This window comes from Mytilus galloprovincialis, chromosome 4 (assembly GCF_965363235.1).
Source record: "Mytilus galloprovincialis chromosome 4, xbMytGall1.hap1.1, whole genome shotgun sequence".
Lineage (NCBI taxonomy): Eukaryota > Metazoa > Mollusca > Bivalvia > Mytilida > Mytilidae > Mytilus > Mytilus galloprovincialis.
In genome coordinates this window covers 82012554-82039375 of record NC_134841.1, presented here as the reverse complement: position 1 = coordinate 82039375, position 26822 = coordinate 82012554, and the positions used below count along the sequence as shown (strand labels likewise).

Sequence of the window (26822 nt, the reverse complement as noted above, 5' to 3'; positions counted from 1 at the left end):
GTATGGGCTTTGCTCATTGTTGAAGGCCGCACGGTGACCTATAGTTGTTAATGTCTGTGTCATTGTGGTCTTTTGTGGAGAGTTGTCTCATTGGCAATCATACCATATCTACTTTTTTATATTTCCAACTTATACAGTTTTCAAGGTCGTTATTATATACACGAATAATGAAAACTCAAATGAAAAAATAAGATTTTGAATAAAAAATATATATCTATTTACATACAAACAGTTTAATTCAATTTCAAAAACAATAGTATCGGAAATTCAAACTGATGTCTCGTGACGTAACTTTATTTTTACTAAAGTAGAAGGAGGGGAAATACTATGTCATTTTACATTGTAAAAGAATCAAAATGCATCAAACATAATAAAATTTTACATAAATGTAACAAAGCTGTGGCATTTGACTTTCGAATTTCCAAAATGACCGCCGTAACTTTGGGAACAACACAATGCTTATAATTGAAATTTGAACATCACGTTCTATGTTTGTATTTTCTTCACTTCTTTTCAAATTCATGTTTCTGTAAATATTATCACACTCTATCAAGCGTTCATATACTTTCACTTGTATGATTGCATTGTTATCTCAGTGCAATAATTGAAATGCTGTCTTATTTGTAGATAGAATTTGAGGCCACAGCAAAATATCATTATAGTAGCGATCTGGCAATAGATGATATAGCCTTGACAACAGGTAAACAAATATTTCAAATTGTATTTATTTCTTGAAGTAGTATAGATAAAGGAATTTTTTTTAAAATAAAGTAAAGAATAAACAAAACGTATGCTTTGTTAATCGAGTTTTACTGTCGTCATACTAACCCCTTTGTGCCGTATAGTAGGAAATATAATTCTATGCGACTTTAAATTTATGTATCAGAACAATATCTATCATAAGTGCTTATATTGACATTTGTAGATTTTGAAAATAATGTTTGGTTTAATTATAATTCTTTTATGAGTTACTAATATGCATATTTATGTTTAATGTACTTTTTCTTCAGCATCTCCGTCTTCACTGTGGACAACAACCACCTCATCCCCGACAACTGTTACTGTTGCTTCATTACCTATTCATTGTAATTTCGAAGATGGTCTCTGTGGATTTCATACTGATAATAAGAAATTTCCATCCGTATCATGGTCAAGAAAAAGCGGAACAGAATCACTTGGAAGTTATATATATTTACGGGGTGATAATACAACAGACACTGGTAAACATTAGTATTTTAAGATTACATGAATACAGCAGTATTTTAAGATTACATGAATACAGCAGTATTTTAAGATTACATTAATACAGCAAATGTTCTTTATGGACAGTATTTTATAAAGATACTGTGTATTTTTTTTTTTTTTTTGAGTTTTACGTTTTTTTATAATATACATTTTCCGTTTATTTAGACACAAACAAAAGAAATAATTTATTGAAGCTTTTCTATGAACACATCTTAGCAAAAAAACAAATAAAATTGATGCTAAACATGACAGCCCTACGAAGAATAACTAATTATTTTTTAATGAAAGAGTTCCACCTTTGGAAAATACTCTAGTGAGATCAAAATAAAACTTTTTAATGTATTTTTTGTTAATATTTAGAATAAAAAAAACAAAACAAATCGTTTATTCTTCTAAACATCAATCTGGTAAAAAGATTACAGGAAGTAAACTAATTGAACTATAAACAAATGTCACGCAAGTGGGAGGTGAAGCTAGCTATAAAACCAGGTTTAACTCTCAGTTATCATCAGACACGAATAAAACTTACCTTTTTAATATTGTAATCTAAGAAATGTGGTGGCCTTCGACTGGTTTCCGTTCTTAGGTCATGTTGTTGTCTCTTTGAAACATTCCTCATTTCCATTCTCAATTGTATTATCATGAAACTAATTTGATTCTGATAGGACTTACCGATGTGTAGAATGTTTTTAAAGTTTTAATATCTTTTGAAAGAATATAAAATTACGATATAAAATACAGATATTTTACTTTTATTAGTCTCGTACTTTTAGTTAAAACACTAGTATTATGGTGTTCTGGTTGTATATTTTCAACATAGTATAACAATTCTATTCTTTCATGTTGTAGGTTCATATCTTTCGTTAACTATAGATGAAGAGACAGCTTTGAGTGGAGACAAAGCTAATTTATATTTACCTGCAATTCGTACTAGGAATATGACTTGTTTAACATTTGCCTACAGTCTTCCTAGCCACACCAGTGGTAGTTTACAAGTTTTTGATACAGATACCAAGACTGGTACTGCTACACTAATGAGACAAATGTCGGACTACCATGGACCTAACTGGAAGTCAACATTTGTACAGTTCTTACCATCAGCTGACCCACTGGAGGTAAGGACATACATTTATTTTTATACTTTTATCTTCGCTTTCATTTTCGGAAGAGTGATTTACAAGGCTTAAAATATCAAACAAAGTATCAACATCATTCTAGCTTTTTAACCACTGTAATCAATTAGCAAAATTAAAAGACAACTGTTAAAAACAGTAGAATAGCTATTTTCACTTCGCCTTTCTCTCTCTAAATGTATTGTTTTTTAACGAGACGTATGAAACCGTAACATTGCTACTGTGCATAAGGATTCTGTATAAAGTAAATTATTTCTCGTTGTTTAGATTTTAGTTTTATAGGACTTGAAAATGATAAATATGTATTACAGGTTGTCATAGAAGGCTCTTACACGGGAGAACCAGGATGTATAGTCACCATTGATAATATCCATTTAGAAGAGGGTATTTGTAAGTATAAGTTATAGAAAAAAGAAATGATTTGATAATAACAAGAGGAACAATTAAAATAAATTAGTAGTATAAATGTATTTTCAAAGAATGAAAACAAAAAGAACAATTGTATTTGTAAAATTTCAGATATAAGAAAAATATATGCGTAACATTGTTTTTATTCCATTTTTCATTTTTAAAATATCTCTTTTCCTCGGTCACACCTTACCGGATAGCTCGAACGGACGCCTAACGGATAACTTTTTTTCAATCCGTTCATGTCCGTTAGACGTCCGTTCTTATCCGTTAGGCGTCCGTCCATATCCGTTGCATGTCCGTTAAGCGTCCGTTTTATCCGTTGACGTCCGTTCTGTCCGGTGGAAAATTTTGAGCATGTTCAAAACTTTGAACGGACGTCCAACGGATAAAATGTCCGTTGAACGTCCGTAAGGCGTCCGTTAGGCGTCCGGTTTGTACGGTACTCGTCCGTTTTGTATCCGTTACGTATCCGTTATGCATCCGTTGGAGATCCGGTAGACCAATTCACCAACGGACGTCTACCGGACGCCTAACGGACGCCTAACGGATAAAACGGATGTGAAACGGACATTAACGGAAGGATAACGGATTAAACGGATGCCTACCGGATGTAAAACGGACAAATGCCAATTGAAATTTCGCGTCAGAAATGCCAATAATTGGTATGTCAGGTTTTCTTGAGTGTCATTAATATTTATTATTCGTGCTGGATCTTGGAGTAAGAGAACGTCTTCGCTACCAAGTAGCTTTTATTCAGGCCAGACTCAACTTAAATGTAGCAAATATAAACCTTATAGCTGTCGAAAGGAGAAGAAGGAGAAGACAAAGGAGATGGTGGACACGACAATGGCTTAGTCCTGAAAGACGACGCAGTTTTGGTCTATATGACCAACTCATGTCCGAACTTAGGCGGGAGGATCGACAGTCCTTTGTACACTTCCTTCGAATGCCCTCAGAGATGTTCGACAAGATATTGCAGTGGGTTGGACCTCGCATAGCCAAGCAGAATACCTTTTACAGAAATCCGCTGGAACCAGGACTCAAGTTAGCAATTACACTTAGACACCTTGCTTCTGGAGCAAAATATCGTAGCATGCAATACGGATGGAGAGTTCCGCATAACACCATATCCGTTTTCATACCAGAGGTACATAATATAAACAAATTCAGAAAATCAACCTTAACTCCATTAGACTGAATTACCACACTGCTTCTACCTTGATTTTTTTAATCAGAGTAGCTCTATATTTGCACACATATCATGTTTAACAAGACTCAATACAAAATAAAATCAACTAAACCAGTTAACTAAAACTTTTTAATCATTTTAAGGTCACGTGTATGTGGTTTATTGCCTTTAATTTTCAGATGGTTTATTGCTTTTAATTTTCAGATGGTTTATTGCCTTTAATTTTTAGATGGTTTATCGCCTTTAATTTTCAGATTATTTTGTTCATCCGTTTTATCCGTTACGCTTCCGTTAGGTGTCCGTTTTATCTGGTACTCGTCCGTTGGATGTACGTTCGACGTCCGTTCTGTCCGGTACGTATCCGTTTCACGTACGTTCAATGTCCGTTGTGTGTCCGTTAGGCATTCGTTACATGTCTAACGGACTCCCAACAGATCAAAATTTTGTCAACGGATAACTTTTTTTTTATCCGTTAGGCGTCCGTTCGAGCTATCCGGTAAGGTGTGACAGAGGCTTTAGAAATTTAACAGCAATTGTTGCCATTATCAATATATTAGAGTTTATCTCATTGAACTTCAATATATGTCGAAAGTAAGTGTTTTACTAAAAAACAAAACTGACCTCGATAGAGTGATTAGACGTCATTCTAAAATAAATTGCGTACTCAGTTTTCTTGTTCGTTATTTCTATCGATGGTTTACTACGTTAATATTATTACGCCATATCTGTTTTTAATCCATTTATGCATATATAACTATATTCTGTAACATAAAGTCGAATGCTTAAATGAAACTGGTACAAATACTAATTATACATTAATTAAAAATAAAGATAATTTACATCCAGGTGACGGATACGTGCACACGACAACAACTACAACAACTACAACAACTACTACTACTAGACCGACAACGCCCACTTTACCTGCTATGGCAATTAAAGAAACCTCATCCTGTCAATCGGAACATGGAGTTTTGTTAAGGGAATTATCCTGCGATTTTACCAGTGATTTGTGTAGTTACAGCAAGATAGATTCTCTTGTCCATTGGCAAAGGAAGCACGGAGCAGGTGGCAATTGGTATGCAAAAATTCCAGAAAGAAATGATACAATATCAGGTACCTTACTTCTTTGTCAGTCATTTGTTTTTACCAAATATAAACACAGCATCGTGTATGTAACAACGTATAAGATTTTGGTGAAAGCAATCCACGGATTACTGAAAAATTATCATACCAGCGTTTTCGATATCACAAACTAGTCAAAACATTTACTAAATTTTATCATCGGTACAAGGACATCATTCGTAAATATAAATCAAGATGCAGACATGTTCAGGTATTTTTCATCCCATCTTTAATGGTAATATTCTTTACAAAGCACAAAAACGAGTCCGATGTTAGAACAAGTAACAAAAGAAACTAAACAAAATAACAATGATACATAATTTAACAAAGAACTACTAGCAGTAACTGACATGCCAGCTCCAGACCTCAATTAAACTGATTGAAAGATTATGTCTTCAACATGCATACTTTTCCCAATTATGCTTTCTATCGTAGTCACTAATTGTAACTTAAACATAAGAGAAGGTATAACTAAGACATATCCTTTATTTCGTATACACAGCATACACTATTGAAATTTAGTAAGATATTTAGCAGATAATAATGTTTTATTTCACATTGTATATTATTTTCAAAGGGTACTATCTTACATTGAATATGTCAACATGGAAAGTATCCCATGGTGAAGGAATAATCAAAACTCCAGAAATAAGTATCCCTTTAGTTTGTATAGAATTCTGGTACAGTATGCCAGAACCAACTTCAGGTATTAAAGTTGAAATAGAAACTTCTTGGGGACATGTTGAGACAATTTGGCAGAAAAAGGGAAAATTCAACTATGGTAAATGGAGTAAACAGGCATTGGTTATCAACTGCTTCGACAGGTACAAGGCAAGTATCTATACAGTGTGTCAAATTTCGTTTATAAAACCAGACGTTTATGAAAATTTGACTTTGATTTAAGTTGACTTCGTGAAAAAAGGAAAATTGTTTACTGTGTTATTTCATTTGTAATGAATATGCAACCCCAAAAAAAATATAGGTGCATATAGTTTCTAGATGTGTATCCTTCCCTGGTTGGAATGAGAATAAAAAAAAATCGGTCGCAAAAGCCTTTTACTTTTCGAGCTAATAGGATACATGTGAATTTCATTGTCACTGAAAATTGAAAACAAAATGAAGAAATAAGTATGATTCTGGATAGTAATTTGAGTTTCCATTGCTTTGAGGAAATAAAACGTATACAGATGAAAGTTGTAGGAAAAGGGAAGAAGCATATTGTGGAGTTAAAAGGTCAAAGGTCATGGTCACTGTTTTAATGTTTTTTTTATGGACGGTTTGATATGGTAATTTGTGTTTCCTTTTCTTGATTGAAATGAAACTTATACAGATGGAAGATGAGCTGAAGATGATTGTTTTTACGTCAACATTGGATAAATGGTATTCTTGGTTTCATTATAGTGCATTTGCTCCTGTAAACAGCATTTAGTTTTCTCTGTTTTTTAGTGTACTTTTGTTTCTCTGTTGGAATTTTTTCTTTTTTTACCATGGCGTTGTCAATCTACTTTCGACTAACTAACAATAGTTTGAATCTTAATGGTATCTTTCGCCTCTCTTTTATTGTTTTAAAATACTCAGTTTAGTAAAAAGATTAACTGCATATTTTTAAAATATGACAGAGTATTATATTATAGATAAACAAAGTTGAAATAACCGTCCATTTCTGAGTAATAATAAGCAACTTAGATGTATGACCAAATCCCATGAATTGACAGTAATTTTGAATTTCTCGAATTTAAAGACAATATTGCAAATGAATTGTCGTAGCTTACAATTTACTGCAATTTATATTTTGTAACGATTTCTTTTCCCACAATTATACCCAAAAATCAAAATGCATATGTTTAAATTTTTCTAACAATCTTTTCACAGGCCGCCGCTTAATCATTTTCTAAGGATTGACAGTTATTAGAACCTTCTTTATAACGTTATATAGCTTTGAATGAACTTAAGGATGCTTGCCATTTAATTATGGACTTTCTGTCTAAAATTTTATTCGGAGTTCAGTATTTTTGGGATTTTACTCTTTATCCTTAAATCCTTTTCTTCTTCGATTGAGATTGCAATTAAGAATATTTAAGAGGTATTATTGTATTGATCCCAAAAATGGTTTATTTTTAAATGTCACTTGAATACATTTTTAAAGTAAAATTTAAAGCAAACGCACTGATATCAGCTTCTTATTCTAGACTTATTACTGAGGTAAAAAAAAGTTCTAATCGTTTGACAGATTACACACAAATATGTTATTTCAAGAGCTGATTGTTCTGTGTTGGATTTTATTAGATTTGATTTTAGTGTTTCAATCGCCACTTTTAGGCATCGTTTTTTGGTCAATTTCATGGCAGCCAGTTTTTTAATTGGTGGAGGAAGTAGGAGTGCTCCGAGAAAACCGTCGACCTTCGATAGGGAAACTCACAATTCTAGTCAATTAAGATTGGAGTCGATTGCAACGGCACGAGCGGGTTCGAACTCAAACCTCAGTCTTGACTGGCCAGTGAATACAGTAGTAAGTACTCAGACCACTCGGCCAACGAGGCCCCAGTATTTGATTGATTACTTTCAGTTTATGTTGAAAGCACCATACATAAATTGACCTCTACATACCTAACAAAATATTTCACTCGTATGAAGAAATAAACACTATCAACATAAACAGTATGATAGTAAGCTGCCTCCTAACACATATATTTTCATTTCATATTTTGCAGAATATTTACTTTGTTATATCACTACAAAAAATATTTTAGAAATATCTTATTTTTAACAGATTTTATTTTCTGCAAACAAGAGGACATCAATGTCTTATGTTGGAATTGATGACATCCATATATATGGAAAATCAGAAGGTAGGTTTAATAAACTAAGGGAACAAAAAGGATATATTAGAGTTTATCTCATTGAACTTCAATATATGTCGAAAGTAAGTGTTTTACTAAAAAACAAAACTGACTTCTATAGAGTGATTAGACGTGATTCTAAAATAAATTGCGTACTTAGTTTTCTTGTTCGTTATTTCTTTCGATGGTTTACTACGTTAATATAATTACGCCATATCTGTTTTTAATCCATTTATGCATATATAACTCTATATTCTGTAACATAAAGTCGAATGCTTAAATGAAACTGGTACAAATACTAATTATACATTAATTGAAAATAAAGATAATTTACATCCAGGTGACGGATACGTGCACACGACAACAACTACAACAAATACTACTACTAGACCGACAACGCCCACTTTACCTGCTATGGCAATTAAAGAAACCTCATCCTGTCAATCGGAACATGGAGTTTTGTTAAGGGAATTATCCTGCGACTTTACCAGTGATTTGTGTAGTTATAGCAAGATAGATTCTCTTGTCCATTGGCAAAGGAATCACGGAGCAGGTGGCAGTAGATGGTTTGCAAAAATTCCAGAAAGAAATGATACAATATCAGGTACCTTACTTCTTTGTCAGTCATTTGTTTTTACCAAATATAAACACAGCATCGTGTATGTAACAACGTATCAGATTTTGGTGAAAGCAATCCATGAATTACTGAAAAATATCATACCAGCGTTTTCGATATCACAAACTAGTCAAAACATTTACTAAATTTTATCATCGGTACAAGGACATCATTCGTAAATATAAATCAAGATGCAGACATGTTCAGGTATTTTTCATCCCATCTTTAATGCTAATATTCTTTACAAAGCACAAAAATGAGTCCGATGTTAGAACAAGTAACAAAAGAAACTAAACAAAATAACAATGATACATAATTTAACAAAGAACTACTAGCAGTAACTGACATGCCAGCTCCAGACCTCAATTAAACTGATTGAAAGATTATGTCTTCAACATGCATACTTTTCCCAATTATGCTTTCTATCGTAGTCACTAATTGTAACTTAAACATAAGAGAAGGTATAACTAAGATATATCCTTTATTTCGTATACACAGCATACACTATTGAAATTTAGTAAGATATTTAGCAGATAATAATGTTTTATTTCACATTGTATATTATTTTCAAAGGGTACTATCTTACATTGAATATGTCAACATGGAAAGTATCCCATGGTGAAGGAATAATCAAAACTCCAGAAATAAGTATCCCTTTAGTTTGTATAGAATTCTGGTACAGTATGCCAGGACCAACTTCAGGTATTAAAGTTGAAATAGAAACTTCTTGGGGACATGTTGAGACAATTTGGCAGAAAAAGGGAAAATTCAACTATGGTAAATGGAGTAAACAGGCATTGGTTATCAACTGCTTCGACAGGTACAAGGCAAGTATCTATACAGTGTGTCAAATTTCGTTTATAAAACCAGACGTTTATGAAAATTTGACTTTGATTTAAGTTGACTTCGTGAAAAAAGGAAAATTGTTTACTGTGTTATTTCATTTGTAATGAATATGCAACCCCAAAAAAAATATAGGTGCATATAGTTTCTAGATGTGTATCCTTCCCTGGTTGGAATGAGAATAAAAAAAAATCGGTCGCAAAAGCCTTTTACTTTTCGAGCTAATAGGATACATGTGAATTTCATTGTCACTGAAAATTGAAAACAAAATGAAGAAATAAGTATGATTCTGGATAGTAATTTGAGTTTCCATTGCTTTGAGGAAATAAAACGTATACAGATGAAAGTTGTAGGAAAAGGGAAGAAGCATATTGTGGAGTTAAAAGGTCAAAGGTCATGGTCACTGTTTTAATGTTTTTTTTATGGACGGTTTGATATGGTAATTTGTGTTTCCTTTTCTTGATTGAAATGAAACTTATACAGATGGAAGATGAGCTGAAGATGATTGTTTTTACGTCAACATTGGATAAATGGTATTCTTGGTTTCATTATAGTGCATTTGCTCCTGTAAACAGCATTTAGTTTTCTCTGTTTTTTAGTGTACTTTTGTTTCTCTGTTGGAATTTTTTTGTTTTTTTACCATGGCGTTGTCAATCTACTTTCGACTAACTAACAATAGTTTGAATCTCAATGGTATCTTTCGCCTCTCTTTTACTGTTTTAAAATACTCAGTTTAGTAAAAAGATTAACTGCATAGTTTTAAAATATGAAAGAGTATTATATTATAGATAAACAAAGTTGAAATAACCGTCCATTTCTGTGTAATAATAAGCAACTTAGATGTATGACCGAATCCCATGAATTGACAGTAATTTTGAATTTCTCGAATTTAAAGACAATATTGCAAATGAATTGTCGTAGCTTACAATTTACTGCAATTTATATTTTGTAACGATTTCTTTTCCCACAATTATACCCAAAAATAAAAATGCATATGTTTAAATTTTTCTAACAATCTTTTCACAGGCCACCGCTAAATCATTTTCTAAGGATTGACAGTTATTAGAACCTTCTCTATAACGTTATATAGCTTAGAATGAACTTAAGGATGCTTGCCATTTAATTATGGACTTTCTGTTTAGAAATTTTATTCGGAGTTCAGTATTTTTGAGATTTTACTCTCTATCCTTAAATCCTTTTCTTCTTTGATTGAGATTGCAATTAAGAATATTTAAGAGGTATTATTGTATTGATCCCAAAAATGGTTTATTTTTAAATGTCACTGGAAGACATTTTTAAAGTAAAATTTAAGGCAAACGCAATGATGTCAGCTTCTTATTCTAGATTTGTTACTGATGTAAAAAAAGTTCCAATCGTTTGACAGATTACACAAAAACATGTTATTTCAAGAGCTGATTGTTCTGTGTTGGATTTTATTAGATTTTGATTTTAGTGTTTCAATCGCCACTTTTAGGCATCTTTTTTTGTCAATTTCATGGCAGCCAGTTTTTTTTATTGGTGGAGGAAGCAGGATTGTCCCGAGAAAACCGTCGACCTTCGATAGGAAAACTCACAACTCTAGTCAATTAAGATTGGAGTCGAGTGCACCGACACGAGCGGGTTCGAACTCAAACCTCAGTCTTGACTGGCCAGTGAATACAGTAGTAAGTACTTAGACCACTCGGCCAACGAGGCCCCTGTATTTGATTGATTACTTTCAGTTTATGTTGAAAGCACCATACATACACTGACCTCTACATATCTAACAAAATATTTCACTCGTATGTAGAAATAAACACTATCAACATAAACAGTATGATAGTTAGCTGCCTCCTAACACATATATTTTCATTTCATATTTTGCAAAATATTTACTTTGTTATATCACTACAAAAAATATATTTTAAAAATATCTTATTTTTAACAGATTTTATTTTCTGCAAACAAGAGGACATCAATGTCTTATGTTGGAATTGATGACATCCATATATTTGAATTATCAGAAGGTAGGTTTAATAAACTGAGGGAACAAAAAGGATATTGTGTATGAACAAAAACATATTATAGAACACCTTTAAATTGAGTCTTTTCAGACTGTTTTTGAAACGCGCATCTGGCTTACAATCAATCCTTGTATGTTTGATGAGTTTATCAATATAACGGTACCAATTGCTTGCCCCAGATGCGCATTTTGACAATAAATGTCTCTTTAGAGATGCGTGAGGACAAAATACGTGAAATATCATAACGTCGAATATCAATAAAATTAATAAAAGTATATATATTTTTATCCTGCAATTGGGTGTCCTACTATACAGATACAGCCCTACAAATATCGCTATGTTGTATCTGTATACTATACGGATATCGCTTTAAAGCTCCGTTCACTGCCGGACTGAGTATTGTTTGAACATGTGTGACCTCAGAATGTGTATTCCAATTGAATTCCAATGACGATGACAATTGTCGATTTCAAAACTTCAATGTGTATGATTGAGTTACAAAATCAACCATGTCAATTTCAGCATGCATGTTTAGTGAATGTCAAGTCTGAAGCGTAGTACAACTCTTACACTTCTGTTTCAAATTTGACAATGTTGTGTTATTTGTTTTTACTGTTGAAATTAGTTGTTATGTTGAAATAGATAATTATTCACCTTGAGCGATGTATTAATAAATAAAGTTGGTGTATTTACTGTCTTTTGATTGGTTAAAAGTATTAGTTTTATTTTCAATGTTATCAATTTTTATGGCGACACGCCCACTCTGACGTTGTGTATTCATACGCCAACATGTATGTACGTTGTTTTTGTTAATATAAATAATATATAAAAAATTCTTTAAGCCTTATTTTTGATAGAAATTTATCTATAATGAATGGCAATAATTTATTTTGAATTTTTTAATCGAAAAATGTGAGTTTTGATATTCATTATTGATTCATTTGGCACTCATACCTCATCTTCTTATCTCTATATACAAAGCACGTTTTAGAAAAAAAATAATAGGTAATATGACACCCACTATGATCCAGAGACTTTTAATATTGGAGATATTTTACATATGTCAACAGGACAGCAGCCGAACGATAAAAAAACCTCTGAGGTATATTTTGTGATAAAATTAGCAACAAACGGATATTATCGATGGATGAAACTAAAAAAATGTATTGAGCTATATACCGTACCCGCTCAGTGGCGGATCCAGGGGGCGGGGGTTCCGGGGGATGAACCCCCCTTTTTTGGACCGTATCAGTGCATTTGGATGGGGACATGTAGTTGGAACCCCCTCCCCTTTTGTCCAGGGTTAGAACCCCCTTTGTAAAATGGCTGGACCCGCCCCTGCCGCTTTCAAAACACTTCTTTTTAGCATACTGAATATTATGATGTTCTTACTATTAGTTAAGGTCCTGATAAAAAAAATACACATTCAGTACAGAAAGAAGTGTTTCAATGAAAGTTTCGTGTTTTTCTAGGCAGAAATGATTTTGCAATGACATTATACAGGTTTAAAAGAGCTCAAATGATTTTCTTACTGGACAGTGTTCACTTCATTGGATATTTCACTGTGTCATGTCGTGAAATTAATGCAGGTTCAATTCATAACAATGCACAAAACCGGTTAAACTACTTTTGCAAGGCGAAAAAGAAAGTCGAATCGTGAAGCCAATAAACAATATTTTTTTAATCTGAGCATGCAAATTGAAGATTACGTTATATATTTTACATTAAATATATTTGCAGAATAAAAAGTTTGGTAATGAGAGTCCCAGACAATATATTAATTGACTGTTTTCCCACTAATTCCACGTGTTTTAAGTAGTAGTTTACTCGTAGTAGCCCACAATGCATTGTAGTTCATTGAATCGATTGGTCAGTTTTTCAAGGCCATATTGGCCTTGTGTTTTGGAAATTACTATGCAAATATATTCTGACGTCAGAAAATCTAGAGTTCTCGACCTGTTAAAGAGATATAGATAAAAAATTACTATTAGACCAAAAATATGTGTCACCGGATATATGTATCCATTTTGTTCCATTTAATTAACATTTTATGTAATTTGTGTTTTCAGTGTCATATGTTTCACATTCAAATCATATTCATATTTCATATTCATGTTCCTTGACGATTGACGACAAATAGTTTTGCGCTGCGTATTTTTAAACACACTATAGCTTTGTACGCTATGATTGGCTTTACATACTGAATATTTAGTTAAGTACGATAGAAAGTTAATGCGATTCAAACGGCATGAGTTATGCAGTAACTCAAAGCGCGGCAATATCAACCATATATATATATAAAATTATAAGCACTTTTTAGTTAGTCACTGGTCAATAAATATATCAGGAAGGGCGGATGATGAGCGTCCCCGCTAAAGGTATTTGTAACTTTATTTATATTCAGTTTGGCTTGAACGCCGTATTTTGGTATGTTAGTAAATGTCAGAATATAGCTCCGTTAAATTCAAATATTTCAGTTATGTATATTGTTCATATTTATTGGAACACATTTTAAACTTGGTTTACAATTTGTATATTTACATATTCAAATAAAGTATCATAATTTGGACGACTCATTTCATGCAGAAAATGGCCCTAAATGAATACCACGCCTGAAGTCGTTATGGTTTCTGGTGACTTTATTTTCACCAAGTTTGGCGATAGATTTGTGTCCCATTTTTCCAGTGACATATAGTAAAGAATAAAAAACAAGTTTAAATATCCTCATACTAATTTCTTAATCACGTTATGCCTGATAGCAGGAAATATATGCTACTTTAAATTTACGTATGAGAAAAATATCTATCATCTGTGCTTATATTAATATTTGTAGATTTTGGAAATAATGTTTGCCTCATTTTTGATTCTTTTATGTGTTACTAGTATGCAGAATTATTTGCAATTTACTTTTCTTCAGCATCTCCGTCTTCATTCCGAACAACAACCACCTCATCTCCGACAACTGCTACTGTTGCTTCATTACCAATTCATTGTAGTTTCGAAGATGGTCTTTGTGGATTTCATACTGATAATAATAAATTTCCATCCGTATCATGGTCAAGAAAAAATTGAACAGAATTACTTGGGAATTTTATGTTTTTACGGGGTGATAATACAACAGGCACTGGTAAACATAAGTATTTTAAGATTACATGAATACAGCAAATAGTCTTTATGGACATAGTTCACAATTAATGTGTACATTTTTGTATTTTAAGTTTGACTTTTTTTACAATATACATATTCGGTTTATTTAGGCACAAAAAAGAAATATTTTATTGAAGTTTTTCTATGAACACCTCCAAGCAATTAAACAAATACAATTGATGCTAGACATGAGAAGAACAACTGATTATTCTTTTATAAAAGGTTAGAGTTCCACCTTTGGAAAGTACTCTAATTATATCAAAAGACTCTTTTAATGTAATTTTTGTTAATGTTTGAAATAAAAAAAAAAACAAATACGTTTGTTTTTCTAAACACCAATCTGGTTCAAATACTATAGGATGTAATTGAACAATAAACAAATGTCACACAAGTGGAAGGTAAAACTAGCTATCAAACCAGGTTAAACTCACAATTGTCGTCAGAACATTCAAGAGCCAGTTGTTTTAAGTTTGACCAGTTGGTTGATAAAGTATACTGCTTGCTTTTTCAGTTTTTATGGATTTCTCTTATTTAATTTATCTTGAAGTTTGGTATTTTTGTTATAAACTCTTTCAAATACTTCTAACAAATAAGATATTAAACACCAACACGAAAAAAACATACCTTCAATATTGTGATCTCAGAAATGTGGTGGCCTTCGACTGTTTTCCGCTATTTGGTCATGACGTTTTCTCTTTGACACATTCCCCATTTCCATTCTCAATTTTACTGTGATGAAACTAATTTGATACTGATAGGATATAGCGAATGGGATGTGTAGAATGTTTTTAAAGTTTTGTTGCCTTTTGACAGAATATCAAATTACGATATAAAATACAGACATTTTAATTTCATTAGTCTCGTACTTTTAGTTTAAAACACTAGTTTAATGGTGTTCTGGTTGTATATTTTTTTACATAGTATAACAATTCTATTCTTTCATGTTGTAGGTTCATATCTTTCGTTAACTATAGATGAAGAGACAGCTTTGAGTGGAGACAAAGCTAATTTATATTTACCTGCAATTCGTACTAGAAATATGACTTGTTTAACATTTGCCTATAGTCTTCCTAGCCACACCAGTGGTAGTATACAAGTTTTTGATACAGATACTAATACGGGTACTGCTACACTAATAATACAAATGTCGGACTACCATGGACCTAACTGGAAGTCAACATTTGTACAGTTCTTACCATCAGCTGACCCACTTGAGGTAAGGAAATACATTTATTTTTATACTTTTATCTTCGCTTTCATTTTTGGAAGAGTGATTTACAAGGCTTAAAATATCGAACACACTATCAACATCATTCTAGCTTTTTAACCACTGTAATCAATAAGCACAATTAAAAAAGACAACTGTTTAAAACAGCAGGATAGTTATTTTCACTTCGTCTTTGATCCTCTCAAATTTTTTTTTTATTGAGACTTCTGAAACCTTCAAATTGTTACTGTATTTGGTTTCCTTCTCTATACTATGTTTTTCATTGTATTAATTTCATTCTTCTACGACTTGACTAAATTCTTTTATTTGAAAATGACAAATATGTATTACAGATTGTCATTGAAGGCTCTTACACAGGAGAACCAGGATGTATAGTCACCATTGATGATATTCATTTAGAAGAGGGCATTTGTAAGTATAAGTGTTATAGAAAAAAGAAATGATTTGATGATATCAAAAGAAACCATTAAATTGTATTGGAAGTATATATGTATTTTCAAAGAATAAAAACGTAAAGAACAATTGTATTTATAAAATTTCAGACTTACGTAAATATATGCGTAACATTGTTTTTAATCCATTTTTCATTTTAAAATATCTTTTTTAGAAATTAAATAGCAATTGCTGCCATTTTCAATATTTCAAAATTTATCTCAATGAAATTCGTAAAACGAAACTTGTTCAAATGCCAATTATACACCAATTTAAAAAAAAATAAATGTTTTAGGTGACGGATACGTCCAATCAACAACAACGACTACTACAACTAGGCCGACAACGCCCACTTTACCAGCCATATATACCAAAGAAATGACATCCTGTCAATCAGAATATGGAGATTTGTTAAGCGAGTTATCCTGCGACTTTACCGATGATTTTTGCAAATATAGCAATAATGATTCTCCCGTGCATTGGCAGCGGAAGCACGGAGCAGATGGCTTTAGTTGGTTAGGGCTAATACCGAAAAGAAATAATACATTATCAGGTACTTTACTTCCTTCTTAGGTCGTGCTTTTTTTCACCAAACGAAAAAATTGCAGGATACAAACAAGTTGTTTTACAAAACTATTCGAACCATATTATTCAGTTTCTCTCAGAGACCAAAGATGTCGAAAGATGAAAATCTTTCAAATATGTTTATAGGTTTGAACTTTATTTTCTTAAAAAGAGACATCAGATACTAGAGAGATATTCAAACTTATAAGTCGAAAATAAACTGATTACGCCATGGATATAAAAAGAAGAAGACCAACTGACAACCAAATGTACACAAAATACTACTTAGAAAATTTTAGACTATGGTAATTTCCTTAAAGAACATTTAAAAAAGGTGTGATATAAATGATGTCACTGACTATTTATGCGATGATACCCTTGTCTACAAAATGTCTATCAATAGCGGTATCGAACCTATGCCAGAAATTCTTAATTTCTCTTCATAATTTAGTTCCGACTATGTTATTATTCACGTTTTGTGTGTTTTTATCATTCTTTTATTTTAATGTAGTTGAATGTATAACAAGCTCTTGCCCTTACTTAACTATAATACATTTTTTTTTATCTAACTTCACAGAACATATGTAATTGACATATCAATAAGACCAAGTCAAAAACACCACCAAGAATAAGAGAAAAATGAAGAGATCAGCAAAAAAGAAAATACAGAACAAAATACATAGTACACTGTTTCTAAATCATTAATCACCACGGCGATGCCATTATTATTCTGATTAAGTCAGTTATTTGGTATTTTCAATAGTCAAACCGTAGCGTACGGCTGGAGATATTCTTTACATTGTTGTTAGACTGCAACTACCTCGGGGAAAACAGTTACATTATCATGTTGATATTAATCTTTTGTTTTTAAGCCAGGTGGTTTGGTTAAAACACTCGGAAAAGGTTGAATAAATGTTCAGTGAAGAGTCAATTCACAATTGTAAACAATATTGAAAAAGAGTTGTATTTTTCACAGATCATTATGTTATATTTTAAAACTTTGATATTTATTATAGGGTACTATCTTAAATTGAATTTGTCAACATGGCAAGTACACCATGGTGAAGGAATACTCAAAACCCCACAAATAAGTTTCACTTCAGTTTGTGTAGAATTCTGGTACAGTATGCCGGGAAAATCGTCAGATATCAAAGTTGAAATAGAAACTTCTTCGGGACATGTCAAGACAATATGGCGCAAAAATCGAACTATAAACGCTGGTAAATGGAATAAACAAGCATTGGTTATTAACTATTATGACAATTTCAAGGTAAGTTCTGTATCAAAAATTTTGTTTATAAAACAGTTTGTTAATGATATGTTACTGAAATCATAGTATTATATTGTAACTACTTTATGATAACCGTCTGTTCGCAGAAATATATAATGTCCGAGTGATTACGAGAGTATTTTTAAATGATTGGAATAAAACTTAAACAGTTTGAAAAAAGTTAATGGCAAGATATTATTGATTGTCTATCCCAAATATATATTTTTGTTTAGGACACAAATAAAGATAACGAGTTTCCAAACCGTATAGTGTGCTAGTGTGCTTTGTTTAAAAAGCGAAATGAGGACGTCATACAGCAAGAGTTTACTTATACGTTTATCTATTATTTTTTTTTATCTTTTACTAAAAGGTAAAAAAGCAAAAAGCTAGCTAACAAATATTATCACCAAAAAATTGAAAGAAATAAACACTGACTGATATATTGATTATAGAAAATAAGATGTTCTCATACAAACATATTTTCATACGAAAAGTGTTGTTGAACATATACCCATGGTGTGTAACTACATAACTACATACAAGAATTATAAATGTTCTTTGTTTTAACAGGTTTTATTTGCAGCAACAAAGACAGATTTAAAGTCTTTTGCTGGCATCGATGACATCCACATTTATGGAAAATCACAAGGTAAGTTTAACAAATAATAGTAATAAAGGAAAGAATATCAGAAGAGAAGGGAGAAAAAATACCCATCTATGACACAAATCAGTATATGTACAGCAAACAACATAAAAAGCAAAGATACAGACCTTTTATTGCTGTTCTTAAACGAAATTCATACTGAGATCATCAACACGGGGCATATATAAAAAAACTATTAACACGATCGTAGCAATGTTTATGATTAGACCGTTGTGCTACCTGAATGTTCATTATTGGAAACACATTGATCTGTTGATCGTCACTAATATGTTGAAGCATACAAATCTGACAAAGGAAGCAATGTTCAATGTGAAGATCTTTCTAATGTATAATATGACCAAGACTGTCAAGCATAACCTTAGAGGAAGATTTTATTTTTTTTAATAAAAAATCATTGTTATCTTTTAAAGTATAAAAAGGTCAAAAGACCTTAACCTGTCAAAATTTGTCGGCAGCACGTGATCTACAAATGTGTCAATACGGCATATTTGTCAGTCGATTGCGTAATGTAGTAATTGCCAAAGTAATACTACTTTGACAATATTTGTATTGTTGTTAGTTTTTTTTTTCTCGTTGTTTAGTTTGTTGTCTTATTCGCGATTCTCTCTTTAGAATGTATTGTAAGTATACATAATAGTTGGTTCGGTATGAATTATATACTAGTAGTAAAGACATACAAAATTAGATATACTTTAATGTATATTTAAAGTATAAATGCTTTTTATATTTAAAAAAAATAACCCACTTTACTTCAGTAACAACGTCAAGTTCTGTCATCAGTACTGCATTTCCTACTTACCTTACTACGCCTTCCACTAAAGATATCGAATTTACAACAAGTACACCAAATCTAGGATCACAAAGAACAACGAAACCGATACCGATAACAACAACAGCACATCAGACGCATATCTCAACAAATTTGAAATCAACCCTGAACAAAACTTCATCAACTAAACGCCCATTATCATCTTCTACATTACACTCAACGTTGGGTAAGTATCTAACTAACAATATTAAAAGATAAAATAATGGATCAAATCTATATTGGGGTGATGTCATTGCTGGTGGAGTTTTTATTTCCCAATGGTATCACCAGCCAAGTAGTCAGCACTTCTGCTTCTTCATGCATTATCATTGATATGGTCATAATAATAAATTAACTGTTTACCGACCATTGAATTTTTAAAATACTTACATTTTTCTACCTCAGGATTAGATAACCATAGCTGTATTTCTCAAATTTTTTAGGAACGTTTGGACTCAATGACCTCAACTTCGTTTTTTTTTTTATTTTAACTTTTTTTATTCGAGCGTTAGTGATAAGTCTTTTGTAGACGAAACGTTCGTCTGGTGTAAATACAAAATTTTGTTATCTATGATTATATAAAAAAAAAATAAAGTTATACTTTATTTTACGATGTCCGAAGCGTTCGTATGTACCTTCTAAATGGTCCTTACATTTTTAAGTTGTTTATTTATGGGTCTCTCGTTCTTTTTAAATCCTTTAAGATATTTTGTGAATAAGTTCGTCATCTGTTATATAGTAAACACATCAAATTAGATATGCATCAAACCAATTTTCAATTTTCTTCAGTAACGACTTCAAATTCTGTCACCAATACTGAATTTATCAGAAACTTTACTTCAGTTTCAACTAAAAATACAGAGTTGATGACTACTACAATAAAACTAGAAACAGAAAGACCAACAAAGCAAATGTCGATACCGACAACTGTACAACATACACATATCTCAAAATATCTGACAATTACCAAGAGCAAACCTACATCGACCGAGGATCCATCCTCGCCATCTGCCTTACAATCAACCTTAAGTAAGTACCAAACTAACGATATAAAAATATGATTCTATAAACATGAAAGTTAGAGTGAAATAATGTACCCAGAAAATCATAATTTATCGGGGGTCGGGGAAGATTTCTTTTTTAACGAAGAATAAATAAGCACGATATACTTATCTGAAACATATAGCTATGTCTACGAGAATGTACCTTCGCAATACTAATTTGCTAAGGTTTTAATATCCATTCTATATTTCGTTCAGTACACTAGGGTTCCTCATAACTTAGTGTTTAAAAGAGAGGCGAACGATACCATCAACTCATAAGTCGATTATAAACTGACAACGTCAAGGATAAAAAAGAAAAATATTTAACTGACTAAAAATAGTACATAAAACACAACATTGAAAAATAAAGACTAGGCAACATGAACAGCACTAAAACATGGGGATTGATCTCCGATGCTCCAGAATAGTAAGCATATCCAGGTCCACGTATGGCACCCGTTGTGTTGTTAAATTTAGTACCAACCTTGTAATAAGTCTAAATTAGAAGGTCACATTCGTGAAAAGTGGACGGGATTTATCATTAAAACAAAATATGATTGCCTGAATTGTATAATTTTTTGTATTTAATTTATGTATTTCCTTCTAACTTGCAAATTTACAGTAGTAAATTGCTAAATATGTGTATACACTTCATTTATTTGCTTCTTTCAAATAACGTTTTACAAGAAAATTGTAAACATTTTTTACTTGTTGATGACTTTGAATAAATGGTTTCAAACTGCATTTAAAAGATATTGTGGTCAGATGGTATTGCAACATTTATATTAAAAAAAGAAGACCAAACTGAATTCGCAATTGAACCTCATTAATTGAACACATGACGGACACCCCTCGTTTATTGATGCTCTAATCTTGTAAATCAAATTATGCATTATTAGTAAAAGCAAAACTAGAGAGAATCAAAACAGAGCGAGACCGGGTGCGTGAAAAGGAGTATTGTTTCCGTCACTTGTTATGCAAAACAAAACTCACTATTGTTAATGAGACAAAACTCGGTAAATGATTAGATATGACTGCTTTATGACACCAGTGCATCTTCTTAAGCTCTAAATCTGGGGGAAAATGTTCCTAGTGAGTTCTAATCCTGGTATAATGTATTAATCAACCAAATATGGATCAGCACAAATGGTCATACAATTTGTAGTGTCCATTTCAATAATTTTACCTCATTAGCCAGTTAAAGCAGTTTTAACTCAGGCGAACATTTGGTAATAAAACTGTGAAAAATTAAAAAGTAAAATAAAAAAATATCTAACTCAAAATTCAAATCGAAATATTCTTTATCAAATGGCAAAATCAAAAGCTCAAAAATATCAAACGAGTGGAAAACAACTGTCATACTATCGACTTGGTACAAGCATTTCCTAATGTAGAAAATGGTAGATTAAACGTAGTATTATAGCTAGCTAAACTTCTCACTTGTATGACAGTCACATAAAAAAAATTAGTGCGTCCGTAACGGTATTCTAGAATGACCCCCAACAGCAAATTTGAAAAAGTAATGATATAGACACAAGGAACAATATATGATCATCTCGGTTAAGAATGATAACTAAATAAAACTAAGGTAAACTTTGCCATTTTTCTCTTAATAATTTCACAATTATTGGACAAAGGTGAATACAATTAATTAAAGTATAAGGTAAATAGCACTCGGATACCGTATCAGTTAAAATACGTGAGAATAAACTGTAATATGGCTACGGATACGAAATAAGATGTTTACAATAGAAAGTTTGAAATTGTTACGTTTGTCTTTTATTCTTGCTTAAAGTCGACAATATAATGGAAAGATACACATATGAAACAGACCTTATACTTTATTTGGTATCCCTAATTTCGAGTCAACAAGCTTAGATTAGATGATATGCTAGGACAAACTGAGTTAATTAGACTTCATCATAATATCTGTTATAGATAATAGATATAGGAAGATGTGGTGTGAGTGCCAATGAGACAACTCTCCATCCAAATAACAATTTAAAAAAAAGTATAATGCATATTTTAAGGTTTTTCATGCCGTAGAAAACACCGAGGGGTGTCATGATTGTTCAAATGAAAAATAAAGGCAACAGTAGTATACCGCTGTTCAAAACTCATAAATCCATGGACAAAAAACAAAATCGGGGTAACAAACCAAAACCGAGCGAAACGCATTAAATATAAGAGGAGAACAACGACACAACATCGAAACGCAACACACACAGAAACAGACCAATCATCAGACAAAACACCACGAAAATAACAAATGTAACATGAAAACCAAATACATGAATTTGGGATAGACAAGTACCGTGCCACGTCTTATCTCAATATCTTAAAAATAAGAGAAAACACAAACGACTCAACGTTAAAATGCAACACAAAGAGAAACGAACAATATATAACAATGACCATCTTCCTGACTTGGTACAGGACACTTTTAAAGGGGAATAAAAGTGGTGGGTTGAACCTGGTTTTAAGGCATGCCAAACCTCGCACTTTAATGGCAAAGTTAAATATAACATTGAAATGACAACATAATATTACAGGACTACAATACAAATAAATAGGAGAACATATTAGACACAGAAAAACATGATTAATAGATAACAAAAAGTATCAGGTTTAAAATTCAATACGCCAAAAACGCGCCTTGCCCACACAAGACTCACCAGTGACGCCCAGATATAAAAGATCGAAAGTGAAAAAAAGTACAAAGTTGTACAGCACTGAAGATCAAAAGTTGAAAAGGTTTCGCAAAATACGGCATTGTTTTTATGCCCGGGATAAGAACATTCTTACTATATAGAACAATTCATGCTATTGCAAACAGTAAATTTTATCAAATGAATATGAAAGAGATATACACAAAGAAACTAAAGTATTAACTAATTACAGAAAACTAAACCTGAATACATAACGCCTAGATATAAAAGATCGAACGTGAAAAAGGTACAAAGTTGTACAGCACTGAAGATTAAAAGTTGAAAAGGTTTTGACAAATACGGCATTGTTTTTATGCACGGGATAAGAACATCCTTATTATATAGAATACTTAATGCTATTGCAAACAGTAAATGTTAACAAATGAATATGAAAGAGATATACATAATGAAACTGAAATATTAACTAATTACAGAAAACTAAACCCAAGTTTATCACAAAATAGACACACATCCGAATCAGTCCAAGCGTCAACGTAATTAAAAAAATTGTGACGTCACATACGATGGCGAAAAGGCAGAAACGTTATGCCACATTTGAATTTATGAAATTTAGAAACAGCATGACGTCACATATGAAAAACTATCATTCAAAAATGAGATAGAATTAGGATTGATTTAGATTGATTGATTGAAAAACCGACCGTAACGAGGTCTTTCTCTGGGCAATCCTGACACCCGGAAGTGTGTTCTTGACCAGAAAAACCTTAAAAATACGCATTATCTGAAACTTTATACCGTCAACAAATATTTTTTTTTTTTTTTAAGATTTGCATAATTTAGCATCCTAATTTACCGACCACACTAAAATCGGATGTTCCTTTCTAATGAGCTCAAGTTTAAATACGTCCTACGGCTCAAAGAGAATGTGAAATAAAACTCACTTATTAATCTTGATTTAAAGTTTAGAAATTATTATCCATCCACCAGAAAAATATAACTGTAACTGCATGAAGTAAGACACAAATGAATTGTTACCATTTAAATACGGTGTTTGAAAAATAAAAGACACTTTGCTAGTAAGTTATTGTACCAACTTAGTTTATGGAAACGGAGGGGGGAGAGTTGCTATGTTGCTGTTTAAAAAAAAATGGTAATGACATTTCTATCGCGAAAATGCGATCATTTTTTCAACAATTTGATTTTAATTGGTAAATATTCAGAATAATTTTTTTTTTCAATAGCAATACATTTTATTCCCAAATCGGCATCAAACAGCTATCAGACGAATATAATTTTAAGTTAATTATAGTGTGTATTTTTATTAAAGAAAATAATACCTCATGTCATTATTTTATGCCTTGCAGCATATTTCATTGAAACATGATATCGTCCGGGTTGATTATTCGAAATAATGACCTACCGTTCTGAAAGAAAATAACTCCATATAGGTATATAAGACATTATCAATGAAGATCTTGGCAACATGTTTTCCTTTGGAATGAGATGGTGTTGTATGAATTTTGCCTCATTTTTGTTTTAAAAAAAAGACGACAAGACACAAAAATAAACAGACCTTGAGTTTCATGATACAAATGTTATTAGCTTATAATTAATTTAAATTTACGTGATCAGTCTGCATAAAAGGTTAGTTGTGGAATTAAATCGAATTAATTTTATCCCAGTATTTATCTATATGCAAAAGTATGTATTTGTAGACTGCAATATTTCATTTTTAATGGAACGTAATGAAGTATAAATTAAGGCTATAAAAAAAGTATTATCATGATTAACATTTGAAAAGCACAAAGTTTTATGTCTGTGGATTATAAAAAAGAAAAAGAAAATCATGTTGTTAATTGTGTTTTCTTTGTTGGTCGTTATCAATTTATAATTGTTGCTTGCGAAGATTGTCGTCTAAAATTAGATTTGTTAAAATTCTTTGCAGTTGATCTTTTGTTATTGAATGGAGAATATTAAACTAAAATATATATAATGTAATTTTATTTTAGTATCTACACCAAGTTCAGTAAGCACTAATGCAGCTGTACCAAAGCAAACAACCCCTACTGCCATCATGATATCAAGTTTAAAAACTTCTCATACTGGTCAAACAACAACTCTAGACATAAAGACACCGTCCAAACAGACAACTGTACAGCAACCGCATTTCTCAACAACTTCGACCCATACCGAGAAGAGTTTACCATCTGCATCATATTTAACGACTAGTAAGCATGTGACGAAGAAGCAACCTACTATAGATACAAAGAAAACAACTCCGAATAAACATGATAGTAAGACAACAGATCATAGTACTACACCATATATTATTCAAGTAACAACGAAGACCTTTACCACCAAAAAGAATAAAGCGACAAAATCTGAAGCTGATAAATCTGATTACATAAGTAAGGGGGCACATGCAGGAATCGGTATAACTGTCGCTTTGTTAGGTGTAGGGCTTGTGGTAGCTGTTCTTTTTATAATGAAGAAGAAAATAAGCACGATAGATCAAGGAATTAAATTAAATAAAAATGAAATTCAATTGGAAAGCAAATATACGAAGACGGAAACTTACATAAATGGTGACACAAAATGTGTTATAGAAAATGGCGTTAGTCAAGCAAATAATCAAACTGCATGGACATCAACTGAACCATTATGTAAGCAGTGAGGGAATAGATCAAATTCAGTGTGATTAACTTGAAATCCGTCCATTTTGTATGAAACAACGTGAGCATAAAACGAAAACAGACAGACAGTGTAGAATACATTTAACGTTAACGTGTTATAGGGTTTGATAAGTTATGCTTACATTAATTGTAAAAGAGATGCTTCTAGTATTACTATTTATCATTTCGCAAAAACCTCCAGTTACTTAGAATATATAAATTTAAAACACCACAAATCTAATAGAAACGCGTTAATTTTGCTGATTTTATTGTGAAAAACTTATCAGCTTGAGATGAGGAAATATACACATTTTGAAATTCTAGTTGCGATACAAATGCGACTTTAATCTTACAGTGTTATTGTCTCGGTTTGATTAAACTGATCTTAAACTTATTGTTAACAAATTAAATAGAACCACAGAAACAACTGTCAGGTCAGCGGTTATTGATCTTTTCGTGTTTCAGTTTTTTAAATAATTCGATTCACCGGAAAATCGTCTGTCATTGTTGAATTGAATTCGACCCCGACAAAAAGCGAAAATCTTTATACTATTCCTCTGATTGTTAGTGTATATTCAAATGTTTAAACCAGAGTAAACATCTTAAATGAGTTCGATTGACTCCAAAATATTTCTAACATATCTAGTTAATGTATAATTATGGAGTGAATTATGGTAATAAAACGTTAGCCTTTTGTATGTTGTAAGACAGTGGTCCCCATTTAGTCATAATGTACATATATTTATTGCTTAATTGTTTCTGTTGATTAATGATTTCTTAAATTTGTACACAATTCATTTCTCATTTTGTGTGCTTTGTGTTTTGTTTGCTTAAATCGTTTATTTATTTTGTGTATTGTCTTAAATGTTATCTGCTGTTTTTGTTATTTTTTCGTTATTAAAACATTTTTATCGACAAAA

The 26822-nt window shown here is 31.7% G+C and overlaps 2 protein-coding genes across 2 annotated transcripts; both read left to right on the top strand.

Annotated features, from left to right (window-relative positions):
- The first annotated feature begins 631 nt into the window (after window positions 1-631).
- Window positions 632-26822, top strand: LOC143073128 (uncharacterized). The gene is made up of 10 exons (XM_076248460.1): window positions 632-700; window positions 1011-1220; window positions 2095-2360; window positions 16113-16191; window positions 16508-16765; window positions 17793-18046; window positions 18617-18695; window positions 19466-19705; window positions 20362-20547; window positions 25240-26822. Exons 3-10 carry the CDS (start codon window positions 2184-2186, stop codon window positions 25902-25904), a joined length of 1938 nt encoding a protein of 645 aa, XP_076104575.1. The 5' UTR covers window positions 632-700; window positions 1011-1220; window positions 2095-2183; the 3' UTR covers window positions 25905-26822.
- On the top strand, window positions 3439-14477 carry LOC143070939 (thyroid hormone-induced protein B-like). Its single transcript, XM_076245040.1, has 7 exons — window positions 3439-3451; window positions 4825-4910; window positions 7874-7952; window positions 8284-8547; window positions 9133-9386; window positions 11330-11408; window positions 14323-14477. The coding sequence occupies exons 1-7, from the start codon at window positions 3439-3441 to the stop codon at window positions 14475-14477; spliced, it is 930 nt and encodes a 309-aa protein (XP_076101155.1).